General features: G+C 41.8%; 1 protein-coding gene across 1 annotated transcript; it reads left to right on the forward strand.

Moving 5' to 3' along the window:
• The first annotated feature begins 1,087 nt into the window (after window positions 1-1,087).
• Window positions 1,088-4,629, forward strand: POPDC3 (popeye domain cAMP effector 3). Its single transcript, XM_009959592.2, has 3 exons — window positions 1,088-1,578; window positions 3,370-3,478; window positions 4,309-4,629. The coding sequence occupies exons 1-3, from the start codon at window positions 1,088-1,090 to the stop codon at window positions 4,627-4,629; spliced, it is 921 nt and encodes a 306-aa protein (XP_009957894.1).
• The last annotated feature ends 17,581 nt before the right edge of the window (window positions 4,630-22,210 follow it).

Here is a 22,210-nt window from a genome sequence, read left to right on the forward strand (position 1 = left end):
AAGCATGTATTTTTACTTTAAAAGACAGACATAGGAAGCGTGCTTTTTCATTGTGTGTTTTACTTTTTATTTAACTCTTAGGAATATATAATCATATGGAAACAAATAGCATGTTTAACAATTTACAGTGTTGAACAAGAAAATTATGTTGTCCATGGCATAAATTATACAAGGTAGAACTTCAAATGTTATAAAATTGCTTTGTAAATGCCTTTTGAGAAGTATTTTGCAGGACTACTTACTTCATGTTCTAATAATGTAATCTGTATAAAGCTGCCTTTAAGTTTTCCTTATACAGGACAGCTTTTTGCATGTCATCCTTAGCATAGAAAAGACCTTCCCTTATTGTGGTGCTTGGGGATGTAGTTTGTTGTCTTCAGGGACAGAGAGCAGCCTTGCTCAGCTTATTAATGAGTGGTTTGACCAAAATCCAGAGTGAGATGGAGGAGGTGAACAAGGAACAAGAGTTCACTGTTGCTTTTTGTCCAAGAGCTAGGTAGGGCATTACATGAGACCTGCAGGCAGCAGGTTCAGGAGGAACAAATGCAACTGCCTTCTGATCAGTTAGGCTGTGGAAAGGCTTGTCACAGGGTTTTGAGGATGTACAGGTTTACATGGATTCAGTGGTGATTTGACAGTTGCTACAGGGTTCATAGGTATAAAAACGTGATCTTCAATTGAATGAATATTAAGGCTTGATCCTGGAATCACAGGGCTACGAGGGGAATTGGAAGATTGTAATGCAGTCTGTGGTTTTAGACAATAAAAGCTTTGATAGTTTAATTGATTAAAATAATTTTGTAAGTAATTTGTCTTTTCTTCACTTGTCCAGATCAGATGAAGCTACAGATTACATGGCCAAAGTCAAAACAATGCATGAACTGATGAGAAACAGCATTGCCTTCCGAGAACATTAGCTTCCTAGTTGCTGGAAATCCTAAGTGCGACTTTACTATCAAAAGAGATCCTGATGTTGTGTGATCATTGAGCAGAGTTTGCAAGAATGGAAAAGCAAAGGACCCCGCTAGCTGCATCTCATGAATAAAAATTTCCAAGATTCATCTGAATTGAAAAATTTATTTCAGCCATGGGAGAAAATGCAAGTTTTTGGGGAAGCCTGATATATGCACATCCTACATGTACGACCTGGAAGCAAGAGGCAGAGGGATCTATCTACCACCTAGCCAGTATTCTCTTTGTTGTGGGCTTCATGGGTGGAAGTGGATTCTTTGGGCTTCTCTATGTCTTCAGCTTGCTTGGATTGGGCTTTCTCTGCTCTTCTGTTTGGGCTTGGCTGGATGTCTGTGCTGCTGATATATTCTCCTGGAATTTTATACTGTTTGCTATATGCTTCGTCCAGTTCATTTACGTTACCTACCAAGTTCGGAGTGTTTCCTTTGACAGAGAGTTCCAGGAACTCTACAGTGCTCTCTTCCAGCCTCTAGGAATTTCTTTGACTGTCTACAGAAAGATCATCTTGTGCTGCGATGCAGAAGTGGTTACCCTGGAGAAAGAACATTGTTACGCCATGCAGGGCAAAACACCTATTGATAAACTGTCCTTGCTTGTGTCAGGCAGGTTTGTATCAGTTTGTTCAGAGTTACTGCAAATATCTTTATTTTTCCCTCTTTCTTGAAAATGAAAAAAAAGTCTGATTTGTGTATTGTTTGTTCATTTTCCAGTACCATAAATTAAATATTAATGCAAGTAATATAAATATTAATAGGCTAAATACACTTGTCTAGGATAGCACTAGCGTAAAAACACTAAGCACAAAATCTGTAATAGCATAAAGAAAAATATTTAAAGTCATTCTTTTCCAGACTGCCCTCTCATAGCACTTAACTGGTTAGGCAGATAAAGGGAACACGTGTACTTCAGTCTTCAGGCTACTGTTTGTGATTTGTCTACTGCCTAGCCAATGAACACAGCGTCTTTCTTGGTTTTCTTTGCTAGTATAATCTGAAACAGGACTAAAAGGTAGTTATGAAACTGAATATACTGAGAAAAGCTCTATTTAGTAGAGATCTTGACTTTGATATAGATTGTATTTGGTTGCTTTTTGGGGGGTGGGAGAAGAGAGGGAGTAAAGGAGAGCAGAAGGCCTAAAAGTGCCCTTCCATTACAAGTGGGCATAGTCGAGCCCTATCAAGACTTGCAGAACTGAGTCTGCAGTTACTGTATACTGTGGGCTTTAGTTAGACCCTGAGGCAATAAATCCACCTGCTTGTACTCCCTGATTACTGGAGCCCCTTCTGGCAACCTTGCTGATGCTTTCCTGAAGGGAAATACTAGCTTTTGTACTGTATACAAAGTGGTTTGCAGTACTGGGCCACTACAAGAGTAGATGGGATACCCAGAGATGATGGCCATGGTCTGTCTTTGATGGGACACTTTGTAGGTGCATTTCGACAGCCTGCTGCATGAATAGATGGAATTTTGTAGGCAGCCTGAAACTCAGCTGATTTAGGGCTACTTGCAATGAACAGTAGGGGTTTTAGGTAGTTGTCCCCAGTGACACCCTGGTTCAGAGTATTCTTGGGAGCTGTCTAGAAAGTATCACGTGGAGGTTGCTTTTAGTTATATTCATACTGAAGGAGAGGCGTTCATTCTTCTACATGCCCAGACTGCTAGTAATCATGCAGGGAGTTCCTGCACAAAGGAGAGTAGGATGCAGAGCAGATGTTAAAAGGGAACTCCTACAGCTTGCTTTTTTTTCTTTTAGCTCATGAGGTTTAAGCATGTTTCCTGTGTGTGTGCCTTCAAACTTAAATATGATTTAAAAAGTAGAAAGGAATTTTTTCTTTAGCATCTGCAGAAGGCCACAGCATTCACACAGAGATCCCATACCCTGGCTCCAGAGACAGTCCTGTGGCTGTATAATTCCTGTTGTACATTGAGGGAGCCCTACCTAACACATGCTGTGAGGAACTCCTGCTTCCCACTCCTTGCTTCTGCCACTTTGTTCCCTCTAAAAAGCATATTTGCCAAACCTAGAAGTATATGGCTTCAAGTGAAGGAGGCAAATGGTGTTATGTGCATTGGTCTTTCACCTCTCCAGTGCATGCTGGCCTTTTCATGACAAAGCTTGTACGTTGCTGCGTGGACCTGCCCCAGAAATAATAATAAGACTTGAGTAAGGCCTGGAAAGATTTCCATTTCAGTTGCACAATTGTGCTGTATTTTCTTTCAACTGGCCTGATCAAGTTGGATTCAAAAATATAATTGGGATACTGTTGGCCAGTGATTATTTTTTCATGCTCTCAAAGCTATATTAAACTCCTCACGTAGTAGAAATAACACATTCTTGTTGCAGTTGTTGCTGCTGTACAGGTAGTACTAACAAATTAACGCGTCTTGTCTTGGTAGGATCAGAGTGACAGTTGATGGGGAATTTCTGCATTATATATTTCCTCTTCAATTTCTGGATTCTCCTGAATGGGATTCACTGAGGCCCACAGAAGAGGGAATTTTCCAGGTAAAAGTGAAGGTTTTGGGGGTTTTTTTAATCCTACAGAAAACTGTTCAAGTACTAATTGGTTTAGAAATACATTCATTTAGTTGTGGGTTTCGTTTATGAAATTATACAAACAAGTGTTGTTCCATTAATTTGGGGAGGGAGGTCCTCTTTACCCACTGGATTTGTTATGCTGTTTGTATCTTCCTTCTGTTTGCATCTTGTTACAGCAAACAGGGCTTTTCTTAAAGCTGATCCGGGAGGTAGACTCTGTTTGCATTCTTTGGCTGTGCCAAAATCCAGCCCTGAAAAAACAGGTTTGCAGGAGATGGGTGGAAGTTGGTGCTGAAGAGGCTTCCCTATGGGAGGTGAACTGGAGAGCAGGGGCTGGGGAGAGATGTGCCTGTGGCATGGGGGGACAGTGTGGGACATGGGGTCCATTGGAGCTGTCCCGTGTGATCCGTGAGCCCTCCCGCAGCTGTCACTTCACTTCCATGCTAGCTCCACGCTAGATACAGTGGGATCTGATGTCTTGTGTCACGAGGGCAAATGGCATTTGTCAAGAGCTTTCTTTAGACCTGCCTTTCCAGCTGGGGCTGCTGTCACCGGGGCTGACAGGACGCAGTCATTCGGTCCGTTCCCGGTCACCCTTCTTGCTTGTCTTTGTGTACAGTAGACCTCACTGAGCTCTCTGGCTGGATTGAATGGCTTTAATCACAGTAGACGTGAAATGTACGTTACGGTCACAGACAGCATGCCTGCTGAGAGGGAGAGGGTGCTTTCTGAGCAAGGGCAGCAGCAGCAATATTGCCGCCTTCTCACCTGGCTAATGTTAATTTTCTCTTCTGTAGGTAACACTTACAGCAGAGACGGATTGCCGGTACGTGGCCTGGAGGAGAAAGAAGCTGTATCTGCTGTTTGCCAAGCACCGCTTCATCTCCCGCCTGTTCTCAATTTTAATTGGGAGCGACATTGCTGAAAAACTGTATGCCTTGAATGACAGAGTGCACGTGGGGAAAGGCTTTAGGTACGACATTCGGTTACCGAACTTCTACCACGTCTCACTGCCAGAGACCCCTCCGGTGAAGCCTGCCCACCACCTACAGAGAGGGTCCCCCCGGCGCAAGCCCACGGGGATTACAAACTGCAGCTCCTTCAGCACACAGCCCTAGGAAGGGAAACTCTGCTGCAGCCGTTTCCCAAAGCAATGAAAGGAAATGCAAAGTGGTGAAGCAAAAGACCAGAAAGACTAAGCAGACTGAGACCCAGTCAAGCCAAATTTGACTGACAAGTGCCATTTACTTTCATTGGAGTAGCTTGAATTCTTCCTCTCTCTAGAGCCAGCAGGTTGGCTTCTGCATTTTGACTCTTTGTGCAATATATTTAGTTTCTGTTGAGTCTTTTGTTGATCTTCATCTCCTTACTTTTGGAGGAAAACAAATCATAACAGGCTGAAGTTTTAGTGTAATTGGTGGTGGCCTCTGTGTTATGTTTTTTAAAAAAAACGAACCCCCGATATTTGTAACTATACTTTCTGAAAATTATTTGCCATAATGAAGTATAGTCAGTATAGTCAATGAAAACAAGTTGTCTTCAAAATATAGCAACTTGCTTGTAACATATTTGCCATGTGAATGTTGTCTCAACATGAAGAATATTGCAGAAAGACTAAGAGACCAATTGTATTGAGTTTGGTTTTTTAAAGAAATAAAGATTTTAAGATGCACAGCAAGATTCTTAAAAAACAAACAGATTCTGTCCCATGAACGATTGGTTTCTCTCTGACTGTCCTAGGGGTATTATGCAAAAACAAACATAAATGTAATTGGTATTAGAAAAGTAAAGCAGTTGTAACTGGAAATGATTGTCTAGTGTTTCTGATAGAATGTAATGCTATAGGACTTAGGCCTCCATGGTGTCAGTGCCATTTGTGACATGTACAGTAAATACTGTTAATCAACTGCCAAACTGTTGGAGTTTGTTTTACAATATTCTTTTTAGCCAGGTTTGTCAGGAAGAAACTAAGAAACAGCTGCAGCAATAAAAACAATTTTTCACTGAAACATTTTTGTTTAGCTTCCAGAGTCACTTTTCTGTGCCTATGAAATCCTTGCTTTAAAAGTTATTCTCTCCCTATGTCTCTCTCCCTATGTCTGTGGTGTTTCAATGGCATAAGGGAACACCAGCTCACACTTCAGTAGGAGAAAGCTGGTTTCAACCCTTGAGGTCACTGTGCCTTTAGGGAGAAGTGTCTGAATGTCTTTGCTAACTCACCTTTCTGCTGCTATGCCTCATGCCTGCCAGTAATCAAAAAATAAGAAGCATTACTATTTTATGAGACTGTATTGCTGCTTGATATATCTGGAGGTAGATCACATTTTTAATATTTTTTAAATTGCTGGACTGGTTGGTAGGACAACAGTTGTGTGTATGTGTGGGTATACATATGAGTTTAGATCTTGGGAGTTGTTGCTGGAGGACTTAAAATAATGATACAACCTCATGCTTGAAAGATAATCATGCAGTATGTATGAGCAAGCTATTAGAAGTGATATGAAATGCTACCTGTTTGAAGGACCTTCAGTGTAGAGCAGATACCACTGTATGAGTTTTGCTTTTAGCTTTATGTCCCTTTCTCAGAGGAAAATCTGCCAAGCAGAAATACCATAGCATGCAATGTGATAATCCCCAAATCCTTCTAATAACCTTTCCATGCAATTTATTCTGAATGTATTACTTAATGTGTGAAGCCCCTGAGTCACAAAGCTACTTTGTCTTGGTCAAAAGAGAACTGAAAACAATGCAAAAGAGTTCATTGACAGCAATTAAAGACCGGTCTGGAAAGTAACTAAGGCACAAGTGCCAGAGGCTGCCAGTGTGTAGTAAGGATGTACAGCTGTGTGTGCCCTCTTCTTACACTTTTTGTGGTTAAAGGACAGGATGGCAGGCTACCTGACCCCTTGGCATGACTCAGCACAGGTATTCTCATATAACTTCAGTGCTGTGATTAGTGTCATGTCTTACTTGTCACAGTGCCCAGTGCCTGAGGTGGGTAAGAAATGCATCATCTGTTGTGGATGTTGTCACTTAGGCTGCGCCTTGCGATCCCTGCTCTGCTTCACCCAGCCGAGCTGCTCTGAAAACCTTATGCTGGTTTTTACAGGTGATTTAAAAGTAGGGCCCCATCTCTCATTCTGACAACATAACAAGAATTTATACATTACTCATGCTATAACATGTGTTGGACCAATATGAAGTTTATAGTTAGTGTTTTATATGTTAGCAATCTACAACCATAAAAAGATTTTAGTCTAGAAACATAAAAGATGTTATTCTAGACTTAGGCATAATATAAATCATCAATTAATGCTTTCTTTGGTTTTCTTGAATATATGGGCTGCCCATATATTCAAGAAAACTTACCTTAACTTAAATAGAGTCAGCATTTACTAGACTAGTATGATCATCTTCACCTTCGATATAAGACCAAGGAGTCTTGGCCACCCAATTTCTGTATCAAGCTTATATATTCTATTTAAATTATAGCATACTGCTTAGAAACATACCTGCTCTGGAGTGATGTGTGCTTCGTTACATACTTTGGTGATTGTTTCTTCTTTGTGACTGGTATGTGCCTTGGTTTTAGCCTGATTTCCAACCACAATCTTCTGTGATGCTTTTCTCTGCTGGAATCTGTTAACTATCAGAAATACCTACTAGGACGTGTCTGAGTCAATATCTGAACATACTCTTAGCTAATCTTGTTTAGCTTTTGCTACTGTGCTTTTTGGGCTTTGAGTCAGTTTTTAAAAATCGTTTCCAGTTTTCCAGTTTGAGTCATGACTAGCAAAACATTTCAGCTGTGGAATTCAGGGCATATATATCTACAGTAACACAAGTACACACGAAAGGTCTGGAAGCAAGACAGCAAGCCCTGTCCACCCCTGTTTTTTTTAATCTTGACATCACTTCTAAAACGTACGGTAAAATAGGCTCTGATATGTGACTCATAAACTAGTGTTTTGGGAGAGCTGTATAATCTACCTAAGTAAAGATGTACTCAGAATGCTGTCAGTGAAATAATACAAGCTCTTGTGATGTGATATATACACCCAGTTATTAGAGAGCTGGGGTTGTTCAGCCTGGAGAAGAGAAGGCTCCAGGGAGACCTTATTGCAGCCTTCCAGTACTTAAAGGGGCCCTACAAGAAAAATGACAGACTTAGCAGGGCCTGTTTCAATAGGACAAGAAGCAATGATTTTAAACTAAAGGAGAGTAAATTCAGACTAGATATAAGGAAAAAGTTTTTTACAGTGAGGGTGGTGAAACGCTGGAACAGGCTGCCCAGAGAGGTGTTAGACGCCCTATCCCTGGAAACAGTCAAGGTCAGGTTGGACGGGGCTCTGAGCAACCTGATCCAGCTAAAGATGTCCCTGCTTACTGCAGGGGGGTTGGTCAAGATGACCTTTAAAGGTCCCTTCCAACCCAAATCATTCTATGATTCTATGGTTATAAGTTAGTGAACATTTCCTCTGACTTGAGCATCATCCAATTTATGCCTATGTTACTACTCAGAAATAATTGTCAGTGAGGTGGTCAGGCTCCTTTGTAATCCGTTTAAGTGAATGGATACTTGAGTTCATGCCACTTTGTCAGTTGAGGACACTATCAGTGAATCCTTTTCTTGATCTGCAGTGATTCCCCTTCACTCACATTTTACATTTTTAAGAGTTCCATAATCTTCTATGGTGTTATGTCTGTATTTGTATACTCTTAGAGGCAAGGGTGGCAGAATCTGGTGCACGTGATGATTTGCTCATTCATCACCATCATTTGATCTTCTGGAGTTTTAATAATTGTGAACATGATGCTGGAATCACCCTTACAGCTAGCAGAAGAGTTCAAATTTACGGCACAAGCTAAAAAAATACATGGCCTGGAACAGTCTAAAGAGGGGGCAGGTGGGGAGAAGGGAGCACTCAAGTTCTTACAGGTTTTGTTCAGGAGAGGTCTATTTTAAATTTGGCTTGCGGCAAAATAATTCATTGGATGCAGTGTATTGAGAGCTTCAAAGCTAGTCTTGCCTATTTAGGGGCATGAGACTGACCCTGCAATTCTTTCATTAGGTAGTATTTTCTTAAGTAGTAGTAGTAGTGTAAGTACAGGTAACAGATTCTAAGCGGTGTTTTTAATCCATCATGCAACTCCAGTCAGAACAACCAGAGAGAATGTATCCCAATGTACTATCACAACGAATAACACTATGCAAGGCAAACTGTGAGGGCTTAATTGAGAAAGATTATTTTATGTGGTTGCCCATGATAACAGAGGCTGGACTTGGTGACTGAGGAGGGCCATCCTGGTCCTAAATTTTCAAGAATTAATTGCCCTGCAATAAACCAGCAAATGTGACAGTGATCAAAGGAAACTCAGTAGCAGAAAGAAAGATGGCAAACTATCCATGTAGATAGATACATGACCTCTGCTAGGATAAAGCTGGGAAAGCTGAATACATGTTTGGATGAAATTGTGTAGTTTTGCCATATCACAAAAAAGGCATATGCTTGCAGTAATTAAATAATATGTTGATGCTACATTTCCAGAAAAAAAGCGCTCTACAGTTTTTGCTTATTGTAAGTGATAAATATAAGATGTATTTGGGCTCAATGTATGTGAAAAATTAAAATACAATGTTGCACTGCTCATATAAACAGGTCTTGCAAATCACATGTTAAAAATGAAACAAATCCGTAGCTATTTAGATGGAAGAAAACTATTTAAATAGAAAAGGAAAAAAATAATATTCTGGTATTAACAGATTAAATATTTTTCTTTCTATTTCTGTAATAATTGAATGCATTTTCTTCTGCCCCAAAGTGTTACTGTATAACAGGGGTTTTTTACTATACAACAAAATAAATACCTTATTAAGCTGATTTGTTAATCTCTCTTGAAAATACTTACTGTGATTACAGTAATATGCATAAAAATATAATATGTTCAGGGTTCCCAAGGGAAAACACCCTTTTTTCTTTTCTGTCTGTCTAATTCATGCTAACATTCCTTTCTTGTAGATTTTTGGGTCCACTCAGTTTCTGCTTACTCTAATTCTGCGTGAATCAAAAGCATTAACTGAAATTAACATGTAAATTAAGCCACCTCATCCTGATGAATCAAACCACGTAGGTGGAGCTTCATCAGTAGGAGTGTGTAGGAGAAAGGCAGTGCAAGCACATCATTTGTGAGCCCCAGGATTCAGGGTTGCATCCCAAACCACTCTGCCAGCAGAGAGTCGGGACCCAAATCATCCCTCTGCAAGCCACAGATGTTAAACGTTGTCATGGATCGGGAAAAAGATGGGACGTTCCCAAAAGCTTTTGGGAGCAGAAGGATTTTATAGCCGTTATTTTGCTGCTGTGGATTCACAGGCAATTTTATTCAGTTGTCAGTTGCACCACAGCTCCTGATTTAAGGGATCTGTGGTGTGTTGTGGAGACGGGACTATTTCCCTTCCTCATGGGGTTTTGAAGGTAAACAATGATAAAAGATAGATGATTAAGATCTCAGACACTGAAGTCATATAAATAAGCAACTGCAATAAGATAATGGTGGTAAATAACTATTTTAGCAGTGGATCCCATAGTTTTCATTATATCCACTAGTAACTCTCCACCCAAAATTATCTAAAGCCTGGGGGATGTAATTTTTTGGGAGTAAAAGTATATTAGGTTGAGAAAGACACAGAAGCCAAAAATTCCATTTCATGGATAAATGCTCTAACTATGTCATTGTATAGAATTGAGCAGCACCATCACCTTCTGCAGCAACTGCACGTCATAGGTGAGCATTGGAGCATCTCAGATCTGTGAAAGGAGGTTTGTGGGTCCCTGTCCCCAGGCGGGGATCGTGGCTGGATGATCCCGAGTAGCTGCAGCCTGCTGGAGCTGGGGCTTGGTGGGGGTGAGGGACACATCTCTGGTTAGCGTTTCTCATGTGGAGGTTTTAGAGACTCCTGAGAAGCATACAGAACAATCAAGATACCCGATGGTGGGTTTGGACTTCCAGGGGCCAGTTGTAGGACATGGCTACAAGGATGGGATACTGGCAAGTAAGCTACGGGTCGGATTTAAAACATGTTGGGTATGATCCTATATCTTCCCATGTGCGTTCTCTTACACTGGGGTAAATGAAAAATAACTTGCTCTATAACAAAAGCGAGGCAAGCCAGTTCATGTCTACCAGTATGCACAAGGATGAGTATCAGCAGTTCCTAACAAACAGCCATTGTGCCAGAAATCCTTACTGTGCTTGTTCATCTAACTCGTTCATGTTGAAGTCTTTAAAACTTTTGCTGAATCCAGTTGTAGCAGCTATTCTGTTTTACTAAGAGATTTAGCTTAGAAAAAATATTTTGAATATTTATTTTTAATATGAAGAAAAACTGTCCTATCTTCATTAACAGAAAGGTCGGGTCCTCTTAGGTGACATTTTAAAGCAGATCTCCCTAGTGAGGTGAATGGGAGTACCTCTTACAAACCAGTCATACAGCCAGCACCATGCTCTGTTTTTTTACTGGGCCTCCATTTTCTTGTTTGGTTACAGCTTTTCAAAAACATAATGTCCTTTCAGTGTATATGTTCATTATTTATAGAATTAATGAGTAAATATTAGAGAAAAAAGTACAATAAATACTGATATTCTGAAATCAGATATGGAACATAAAACCTCTTTATATTTGTTCAGGTTTTACAAATTATTAGTACTTTTTTCTTTACCATAGTCATTGCTATTTTAGTTCTGAAACTGCTTTATACAGTGGCATGTGTACTTAAGCTAATACTACATGCAAAAGCAATAATCATATATATATGTACGTTTATTGCAGTCTGTATCCCTGTTTTTAACCCTATATAATAGGGGTTTGTTTGTTGCTTTTTTCTTTACAGAACAAAGTATAATAAACATTACTCAGAAGACTGGTCTTGTTTATTCATTAAAATTAGAGGAAAATATATATTTTTTTAATTCTGTGTTTACATTTACTCTCAAAGATGACAGTAGCAAGAAGCAGTTGTGGTATGCTATAGCTCAACACACATTTTGTTAGCCTTTTACAATATGTACAGCTGAAGTCCAGCATCTGGCCGTGCAAAGCTGCATAGATGGGGTGCATAGTAAATGCAGACCAGACGCTCCTTAGAGATTGCTTGATGCTGGCTCTTCTGAAATGGTAGAGGAGGCAGCTAATCCAGAAATTGGGTGCTTCTTTTCTCCTTGAGGTTTATGCTCAAAACAAGGAGTATTTCAAAGTCTTATATTTAGGACCGCTAATCTGATCAAAATGCTCCTGCTTAATACTCGGGCTACATCAACCTGTTTCTGTGCATTTGGACCAAACTTGTGCATTCCCGGTTCGCTTTTTGCTCTTGAATTTTTTGTCCTAGCATTTATTTTGGCTTACTTTTTTCCCCAGTATGTTCCTTCCTGGGATTATCCGTTTTCTCCTCACTCTTGCTCTTTTCTCTCTGTGTCTTTTTGCAAAGAGAAAATTAACTTTAAAAAAGCTGCCTCATTCCCATTCACAGTTCTTCTGATCTATTTACATTTTCTTCCACCTCAGTGTGGAATATTTTCACTCTCAAATCCTATGTGCTTTCTCTGTAGCTTTTTTAAATAATCCCGTAGACTTGTTTTCTGCCTTGCCCCTCTTCCTCTTTGCCCTCCTTCCTCAGGTTTCTAAGTTAGATTTTTTTGATTTATTTTTTTTTTTTAAGTTCTGTATGTCCTTCTGGATATAACACTTTGTATTTAGTTCCTTTTTTAATCTTGAAATAAAATTCTAAATCCTTACTAATAATTAAATTCCTAGAAAACAATAGTTTTTAATGATGCTAATGTGCAAAGTCTTGGAGATTCAAGCCTAGCCTTTGCACCTCAAAAACAGCCACTGGTGAATATTAAAATACACAGCTAAAAAGGACTAATATTGCAACAAAACATTAATTGCCATTGTACCAACATCCAAAAGCACACGTACGTTTATACCCTGAGAATATTTGCAGTTCCTTTGTTTTTTACAGACGGTCTCACAGGCTCACATAAATTCAAAAAGATCTCTGCAGAGAGAACATTGTGAGCTGCAGTTGGGATGGATTTACTTCAGGATTAGCACAGACATCTTTGTGTGATCAGTTTGAACTTTCTTTGTGCATGGCAGTTGTCCAAAAAGGGAACAGAAAAATCACAGCCAGTTCAACCAGCGCTGCCAAATCCACTGTAGCAGGGACCCCTAAGAAACGGGCTGTCACCCGACAAGGGCACAGATGCAATGCAAAAGCACTGCTTTATTACTTGTCTTCCAACTATGTGTGAAGTAAGTGCTGCCTCACGTTAAGCAAGAGCAACATGTCGATAGCAACTTGAGCTCTGGACAAGCGATGTGGTCAAAACCTGTCTCTGTTATTCCTCTGTTTCCAGAGAGAAGCAGACCTGTTGGGGACAGGCTCCCTGTTGTTCCCCGCCGCCACTAGCAAGCAGTCCTGGTGGGGCAGTGACAGCTGCACCGTGACCCCGGCCTTATGAAATCCAATCAGTTTTATAGCAGCCTTCTTTTTTTGGCGGGGGGGAGGTACCATGTGATTTAGGTAGAGCTAGAGCAAGCGGAGCAGGTCCCTCCAGCAGCAGTTTCAGGAACCACGAGCAGATCGTAGCCTTGCGTATATTCATAGAAAATGTTCACTGAGCAATTTCAAATAATGAACATACAAATTAAATCGTCAGCAGTAGAGTGCTCACACATAATTCGGGAACAGGGATAATTGCTAGGTGTGTTTGAATAAAGTGTTTACTGTGAACAATTTAGATAACTTTAACAGCAAACAATTTTACTCTGCCCTTACACCTCGGGATGGTGTGCCCTTTGGATGAACAGCTACGACCACCAGTGTGTCTGTTAAAACTTGGATACTTTGACAGATCGTTCTAGAAGAAAGTTGGCTCCTGGCTCTGATTTTGCAACAATCAATTGCTACACTGACTGTCAGTCAGACACTTGGAAGCCCGGGGATATGACGGTTTATATCTCAGATTCAGACAAAAAGATATCCCTTCTTACATAAACGGGAGATACTCTCCCTGCAGATGTGCCATAGGAAAAATTGCCTGACTATATATCAGAAAGTGGCTGTTGGAGGTAAAAATGCATCAGAACACACACACTCCTCTTCAGTAAACCCCCAGAATATTAAAGACCTGAGAGAGTATTTATCATTCACAGTCTCTTCCATACAAACTTCCTTCTAATAAAACTTGAGTCTTGAGGATGCTTTCAGGCAAAACCCAAATAAATAATTTTTCTGTGGAAAATGAGTGTAGTTTTTTCAGTTATACAGGCACATAATTTCAGCATCTGGGATGGGATTTGTCTCACTGAAATGTGGCACTTCTGAACCATGGCAGCGTATTTCATCCCACTCCAGACAGTTGTCAAACACACACATGATTAATTATTTTCTGAAAGAGGCCCCTTGCATTGTCTATGGAGGGAGTTTAAAAGATTAGTTTAGAGTAGGCATCTTTTAGCCTGCAGATGCTGAGTACGCTTCCTGAAACTATAAATGGAAACATTTCATAGATCTCGCCATTGTCTGAAAATAGCCCTGTCAGCCTGGCACATCTGGGATCCCGAATACAAAGCATTTGTTCCCTTTAGTGAAAACTTTTGCCTAAAAAAGGCTGCGGAATGGGGCTCTCATTTGGAAGAGGCAGAGTGCTTGCAATTTTACAAAAAGTTACTGTATCGTCCCCGTAATAAAGTCTTTCCACGCCTGGCTAGGCTGAACTGAGAAGCAGGAGAGTGAGGCTCTGGTCTCAGCCGTCCTTCTGAACTCCTGCCTGAGCTCTGCTGAGCAGCATCTCCCCGCATTGTCAGCAGGCCTTATTTCCCCTGTAACACAGAAGAACACCCAGGCACCAAGAGGTTAGGGTATCCTGTCAAAGATCACAAAGCAGGCTGCTGGAGATAAGGACCAGGACTGAGCAATTCACAACACCCACGTGACATTTTCTACTGTGGACTATTACTGTGGAAAATAACTAAATAATTGGAGAAAGTACTTAAGCTATCAAGACTTTAATAGCAGAAGAGAGAAGCACGACAGAGGGAAAGCCTGCATCAATGAACAGCTATAGCACCATTAGCTCTGTCTCTGCTAACAAAATGCATCAATTCAACACAAATCTTTAAAAATTGATCTGGCTATTTGAAGCCGACTCCTCATCAATGTAGTTGCAGTTTTTATTTCTTGCCTCTGTCAGATTAATTTATATTAACAGACTTCAATGAACTTGTACATTATTGACATAGATAGGAGGTTAAACCAGCCCTTTCAGTCTTTACAGTAGGACATTAAACTGATTTAATTAAACCAGCCCATTCTCCTACAGTACATAAGACCTTGGTTTAAGAGAATAAACTCTACTTAATACATTCTACTTAGAGAATGTTTAAGCTGTCTGTATAACTATAGATAATGTTATCTATGTTATCTAATATTATCTGTTTAACTGAAGGTTATGTAAAATTATGGCCATTGATATCTGTATAGGGCTGTGTGTTATTACCTATGTAAAATGGATGCTAGTCATTCTATCAGAGAAAGGAAGGTTTTTCTTCTATGCGCGGGTAAACCCCACAGCACAAGACTAGAGCCCACCAGAGCCATGTCTACACTCTTCATCTGCTTATGGTCCTCCTGGAGGGCCAGAAGAGGGGGACAGCTCTCAAATCCTCCCTCATTTCTCTCTTTCTGCTGACAGATGTACTAGGTACCACCACTTACGTTACCCATGTAGCCTTGGTTCTTACCTCTCTGCCGTGCAGGGGAAATGACATTTAATCACGAATATACTGAAATATATACATCCCAAGAGACTAGGTGTAATCAGGACACAGTTCTACACCTTCACATGGCTGCAAATATTATTATTAGTTCATTGCCAAGCTTTCCTGACTAGAATTTTCTGCATTGGGCTAAGCAGGTACTGTTTACCACCAAGGCTCTCCACAAAACCAAAGACTTGGAGGGTAACGAGAGATGTACAAAGGCTTTATAAAAGACACAACTAGTACAACAAACTGTGCTTCTCCAATGCATAACATTCAGTAATGTGCTAGAAAATGCTTACACGTCAGTCTAGATTTGGATAGGAGCTTTCTGACAGGCTGCTTTGCACTGCTTTTGGAAGCCACTTGGCTTTGCTCCAGCAAGCATAGCTGACAATTATCAATCTCAAACACGTGCTAGATGCTCTGTCGCATGACCGTTCCTGTGGCTGTGCTATCCTGACTCACTCTTCCTGCCCTTGTTCCAGCTCACTCACTCTGCATATCTTGGGAAACAGGAAATACATCCATAAGAATGACTGGCCAGTCAGAGGAAACACAGTCCCAAATCAAGTCCTTCGTAATAAATTCATAATATATTTTGAAAAATCAGGTCTTATACCAGGCAGCAGGATTCATAAAAACCCTGTTCACATGGCACACATCACTGGAAAGGTCCAGATCTCTTCTCCTAGATGTAAAGCCAAGAACAACCATTACAAAGCCAGAGCCTTTTGGGACACATGTTGATGTGTACATGTATAAACCATTACTTCAAAAATGATCCAGTATTCTGTATTCTTTCAAAAAATATTCAAGTATAATGCTGACCATATAAAACCCTCAACATTTTGTAGCTGGCTCATCAGAATGCATTGAGAGATTTTCCGCCTTTGCAGTCCTTGTTTGTCACTGATAGCCAGGTTTGGGGACAGGCTGGGGTGCCCCATGACTGGATCTGGAATGCCTTTCATCGCTGGATGCTACACATCAACATCGTGGAGATGAAGGCGGGCTTGGTGGCGGGTGGCATCGCCCGTCCTGCAAGGCTGGCAATGCTGGAGAGGGCTAGACAGGACATCGGCAGAGTGATCTGTTGACACACAGGGATGCAAGCGGCCTGCTTCGGAGACACATCGTTTCTGGGAGCTGTCAAACGGCCACACGACCAAACTCGGTGGCATTTCTTCAACATTCTGCTCGTGACAAAGCAACCGCAGCAGGTGCCAAGTTGAGAATAGCGGTTTTACAAAGGCTATTGTGGCTCCTTGGCTCACCATGTAGGGCAAACACTGCTTGCCCTTCATTTAGGGGAGAATTCAGCTCTTCTAATTTTAACCACCCAAAAGCGAGGCACGTTGCCGAATCTCTGGGTTCATTCTGCGGCGAACGGCGGCGTCTCTGTGGGGTGAGGTGAGCCACCCCGCGTGGTTCAGGCGCCTAAGTTGGGCGCTGCTCGGTACTCACAGCCCGCAAACGGGAGGGCACATTCGGAGGCGACGCCTACAGCCCAAGGCGGGTACGGAGAGCGGGGCGGGCTCCCAGACCTCGGCCCCTCGCCCCCCGACACTGCCCCCCCGCACCGCGCTCCGCACCGCCCCCTGGCGGCCGCGCCTCGCCCCGCCGCCCGCAGCCCCCCGGGGCCGGCGGGAGGCGCCTGCGCGCTGCGGCCGCTCGGTGCCGGCCCCGCAGCTGGCGCCGCCCGCAGCCTCCCGCCGGCTGCTGCCTATTTTAGTCACGGCGGCGGCTCGGTGGCCGCGGCGGGACGCGGGGCTGGGAGCGGCGAGGGGCGGTAGCCCGAGTCCGTCCCGCCCGGGAAACTTTTCCGGGGCAGGTAAGGGGCGCTCTTGCCGCCGTGCGCCGGGGAGGCCGGCGGTCAGGGCGGGTGCGAGCGGCCGGCGGGGCGGCTCACCTGGGCGGCGGCGGGTCCCTCTGCCTCCGGGGCGGCCCCGGCGGCGGCAGCAGGAGGGCTGGGTACCGGGCTCCGCGCTGGACCTGCCCGGGCACCGGCGGCACCCTCAGCCCTGGTCCCTGCGGTCCCCTGCCGGGGGCGCGCTGCGGGCGGCCGCGGCCCCGACGTGGCGGCCTGGGAACGGGGGCTGCGCTGGGGTCGGCCCGGCGGGGAGGCACGGCCTTGGAGGTGGCTCCCTGGGGGGTGAAGGGGCGGGTGGCTTGTTTGTTAATTTTGCGCGAGCGGTGGGGTGGGGGTCTGCACGTTGAACCGGAGCTCGGGGCTGCGGGTGGCGGCGCCCGGCAGCTGGGGCTGACCGCGGGTCTGTGCGGTGCCAGCCAAAGGGGGACAAAAGAGCTCCAGCGCGGTTAGCCACTGCCACAGCACAGCCACCCTGCTGCTGTGCTGAGCTCAAGGGTATCGCTCGCGGTATGGGTGTTTCTGTTGGCTGTGCCGAGTGAAAGCGTTGGTAAATTTTCTCTTAGAGTGAGACTTAACAGATTTGTGTGGTTAATGATACGTTTACTGGAAATGAACTTGCCCCAAAGAGCATCTTGAAATATATCTTTTCTTATACCGCTTTCTCGTTTGTTCCTGCTTCATTGCAAAAAGGGAATTGGTGACTTAAACTGTAATTAACTTAATTATGCTAGCACTAATAGTTTGTCTCCAGCTCACAAAAGCAAAGGAGTTATTGTCTAAATTCTTTGTGCAGCTTTTGTGCTGCAAGACAATAGAGAAGTGGTTAGTTCTGCAGGTATGATTTTTTTTTTAAAAAAAACAACCTTGAGCTTGATTTTTTTTTTCCAAGGTTTTTTCTTTAAACTCACAAAATCCATCTGCATAAATGATGGGCTGTAAAGTTGCAATGACTGCAAAGTTATGCAAACATACTCAAGCAAAGCTTTAAGAAGCTCGCTTGAAGAGTGTTGAACAGTAAAGCTGTGGGATATGAATAATCTTGATAAAGTGGATGACAACGTGAGTGGCATGCTTTGGACTGTTCCATATCAGCTTGGCTGACCTGTTCTCCTACTAGAACAAACTGCTTTAAACTTTTTTTCTGCTACTTCTGTCAGTGTTGTGTAGGTATCCATAAACACCCCATTTTTCCATTTTTTTTAAAAGGCAGATTTATGCCTCAAGTGATGAAAAACTTCTTTAGTGATGAAATACTTCTGGGAATGGCTTTCAGACATTTGGCCTCTTGTATAAAGATGTACATAGAAAAATCCTAGAGTAAGTTGACCTCATGTACATTCTGAGAATTTGTATTTTCAGACCTAAACCCATGATCTATTATTACCTTAGTTCTCTGTCAAATTAATTCGTTTTTTTTAAAAAAAGGCTTTGTTGTTAACACTAAATCTATTAGAAATTAGTAGAGTTAAAGTGTCACTGAGTGGTGTTTTTTCAATATTTGTTGTTGTTTTTTTTCCCCCCTGTTTGGACAACAAATTGGCTTGAGTTTTCAATGAGCTGAGTTTTCAAACTCTTAGTTTGGTAAATCTAAACCCATGTGAAGGAAAAATTACTTTACTAGATATTAAAAATATTCTTTTAAATATTTGTCTTATGTTTCATAAAGCTTTAATTTCAGTTGACACTATTTCCCCAATTTTTCCAAAATTATTTGCCCATGTTGTATTTTTAACTTCCGATATGAATACGTGTCTTCATGTATCAAAGACTTATGCTTAAGGCTTTGAAGTCTTACACTGTAGTAACTCTTCGCACATGTAACCCTAAATAAAAGCTTTAAAGGCCTGATTACATACTTCCAAATTAATTTTTCATTCTCTGAGGTAGCAGAGGGTAGGAAGTGACAATTGCTTGTTCATCTGTTGAATGTTAGATAGTTATTATTTTGAGTATTTGTCTTTCTGGTGTTACCTGTGGACAAACATTTTGGGTTACAGCTTGTAACTCTGCCTGTTTTGTTGGCTCTCAAGCAAGCTCCCTTGTTGACATTCATGGGCAGCTCTCCTTCAGAGTCGGTGTCACAATCTTTCCTTGCATCATTTTGCAGGTAGCATCAATTTATTTTTTCCGGCTTGAAAATACTGTTTTGACAGAGAAGTTCTGCTGCTTTCTGCTGTCCGTTTTCCAGTATGTTAGTGGTGCTGCAGTGTTTGTGAGTAGTAAGTGAAGTTCAAATGTGACTATATAAAGACTTCAAGGTATTAAAGACATAGCTTATAAAAAAAAAAACAAAATTGGACATGGCTAGGTTTAGGTTCCTAGGTTGTGATTTAGGCAACTAAGTAGGTGGCTTAGACTCTCAAAAGCATTGGACATCCTGTTGTTACAATTGTGGACGCTTTATTGTCAAAGGCTGTCAATTTATTGTCAGTTGTTATTGACTTAGTCAACACTTGTTGGAGAAACACCTTCCCATTATGACTATTTACGGCTGGTGGGTTGTGACATCAATATCTGTGGCTAACGTGGGGAGTGATGTTTTGGCTGTGCTTGTGAGGAGAATGAGATCGTAGTGTGGTGTATAGTTGATTTGGCTTGTTGGGTTTCCAGTCTTCAAATGTGCAATGCTTTCAGCCAAACCTTAGAGTAAGGTAACCTCTAATATCACAGTGATACAGTACAAAATTTTGCTATTTAAAAAAAAAGGGCATCTGGAAAGCTTTGTGGATTTGTAATCAGATGCAGTTGAAGTTACTTCTCGCGGTTGTTTTGATCTTGAAATGAGTTGATGGACTTGTGGCCGGTTCTGTATCTGTATGTGAGTTTTGGTTGTCTTTCCTTGTTCTTTTTACCACCGGATGGCTTGTTAAGTGATGCTTTTATTGGCAGATGACTAGGCAGTGAAAGACTGAATATAGAGAGAAACTCAGCTGATAACTTTTTGCAAAAGATCTAGAGATCCTGCTGTTCCAGTGTAGGGTGTTTATATTGTTTGAAAACAACAGGGGCATGATGATATGATGTAATATGAGCACAAACAGTTACCCAGTTAGCAGTTACCTTGTGTTTATGAGCCTATTAAAATGACAGTCCTGCAGCCTCCTACCGGCTCACACTTTGGCTCTGTGTGTGAGCAGCTTTCTGAGGACAGTGGAGCTGCTCTCGTGGCTCTTGACGCTGAGTTAATGAGGCAGAGCTGAAGGAAAATAGGACTGTGTTTGGATGGTGCCTGTATGATACCTGGACGTCGAGTTTGTTTGGGCACTGTGGTTATTGGTAACAATTTAGTGTAGACCTTTTCTATGCCATAAACCAACAGTTTAGTTAGCCTTTGTGAATAACTAATGTGGGAATGAAGAGTGGAGAGTGAGCTCTTAAGAGAAGAAATGTGAATTATCTGTGTTTGGTAAAAAATTTGATTTGTTTTTTTATTGAAAATAATTTCTGTCCAGGGACTGTGTACGCTATGTTCATGCTGGTGCTCGATCCTGCAAGATGCCTCTGTGTTCTGTAGCATGCCTTAGCTGTGACAGGCTCTGGGCATCAGAGGGGAACTATCAGAGGGCTGAGGTTTTCTTTCTGATTTCTTCCCACTACTTTAAAATGGAGTTTAAGAGTGATTAATTTCAGAAATTGTCCCGCTTGCTTATGCCTTGTACACAAGTTGATTGTGGGGAAAATAATTAAAAGAATGGATGCAGCAACTCAAAATTACTTCATAGCCTGAGAAGCATTCTCAAGCAACAGAGATGCTGACTGTATTCCAGTCTGCAGCAAATACTGAGTGTATGAACTGCAACTCAAAATTGTCTGCCGAGCAGATGAATTGCATGACAGTGAGCACACAGGGTAGTGATGGGCACTGTCTCTGCAGAATTTACTTGAATGCAGATCTCAGTGTTGCATGTTATGGAGCCTGTTTGCTCAGTGATACGTGTGTGTATTTCATTAATGAGACTCGAGCTGAGCTCCATATCATCTGTGCTGCTGTGGCAGTGGGGGGACTGTACATGCCTCGCTGGAAGCAGGTTCTCTTGTGTTTCTGACAGTCTGTCCAGGAACAGTCTTGTTCCTCCAGCTGGGAACTGCTATAGATTGAGAAGACCTTCTGGAGTGCTTGTAACACTGACTGCAGTTCCTACAGAGACCAGCTTTTAGGATTTTAAATGTAGTGTCTTGAAATCTTGCAGTTTCTCTTTGTAGCTTGTTTTTAAATAGGATTTTTTTACTTTGCATTGGGAAGATATTTGCCCACAGATATATATATATTTCCTTTTAATTTGTGCAAAAGGAAAATATGCTAGATTTATTATTACAACAACAAAAAACCCCCTACGTATTTTAGATTAGAAATCAGCTCTCTTAACTGTCTTGTTTTCTCCAGGAGTTCCACAGGCAAACAAAGGTCTTGCAAGGTTGCTCGTACTAGGAAGTCCAAGTGATTTCCCAGAAAGGCCGTCAGCCTTGTCATAACTTAACAACCTGGGCATCTCCCTTTCTGATTTGATAGCATCTGATCAACTAGGAGGAGAATTGGTAGTTTTTATTTACTGTTCTCAGAATTGGTTTGTTTGGGGTTTTTTGCCTACTCTGGTTAATGTGTGCAAGATATATGGCTTAGGAGGTGTTTGAGTGATCCTGCAAATCCTTTAAGAAAGACAGAAGTTGAGACTGTCTTTGGTTTTGATTTTGTATGCTTTGTTGGCTTTTTTTTAATCAACCAAATAGCGTGTGTTCCTCCTTTAAGACCTTCCATTCCTTATTTAGAAGAACAGCTTTGTGTGCCGTAAAGGGAACTTACACTACATAAGCTCTTTTCTTTTTTCTTTCGATTCTTATCTAGATTAAGTTCTCTTAATATTTACTTTGCATAAGATTGTGGAGCCATTCAGTAAAAGGTAGACTGAAATGTGATCTTTTTTTTATTTGTGTAGGATTAGGAAGGATACATAGCATGTACTGAGCAATGACAGTCATAGTAGCTAGTGTTCAGTGT

The sequence above is a fragment of the Leptosomus discolor genome, chromosome 2 (genome assembly GCF_034619465.1).
Source record: "Leptosomus discolor isolate bLepDis1 chromosome 2, bLepDis1.hap2, whole genome shotgun sequence".
NCBI lineage: Eukaryota > Metazoa > Chordata > Aves > Leptosomiformes > Leptosomidae > Leptosomus > Leptosomus discolor.

What these genes read in the sequence shown, in the direction of transcription:
- POPDC3 (XM_009959592.2), top strand. Translation starts at nt 1,088, where the DNA reads ATGGGAGAAAATGCAAGTTTTTGGGGAAGCCTGATATATGCACATCCT. An exon ending in TCCTTGCTTGTGTCAGGCAG is followed by an intron (nt 1,579 to 3,369) that starts GTTTGTATCAGT and finishes TTGTCTTGGTAG; the next exon opens with GATCAGAGTGACAGTTGATG. An exon ending in CAGAAGAGGGAATTTTCCAG is followed by an intron (nt 3,479 to 4,308) that starts GTAAAAGTGAAG and finishes TCTCTTCTGTAG; the next exon opens with GTAACACTTACAGCAGAGAC.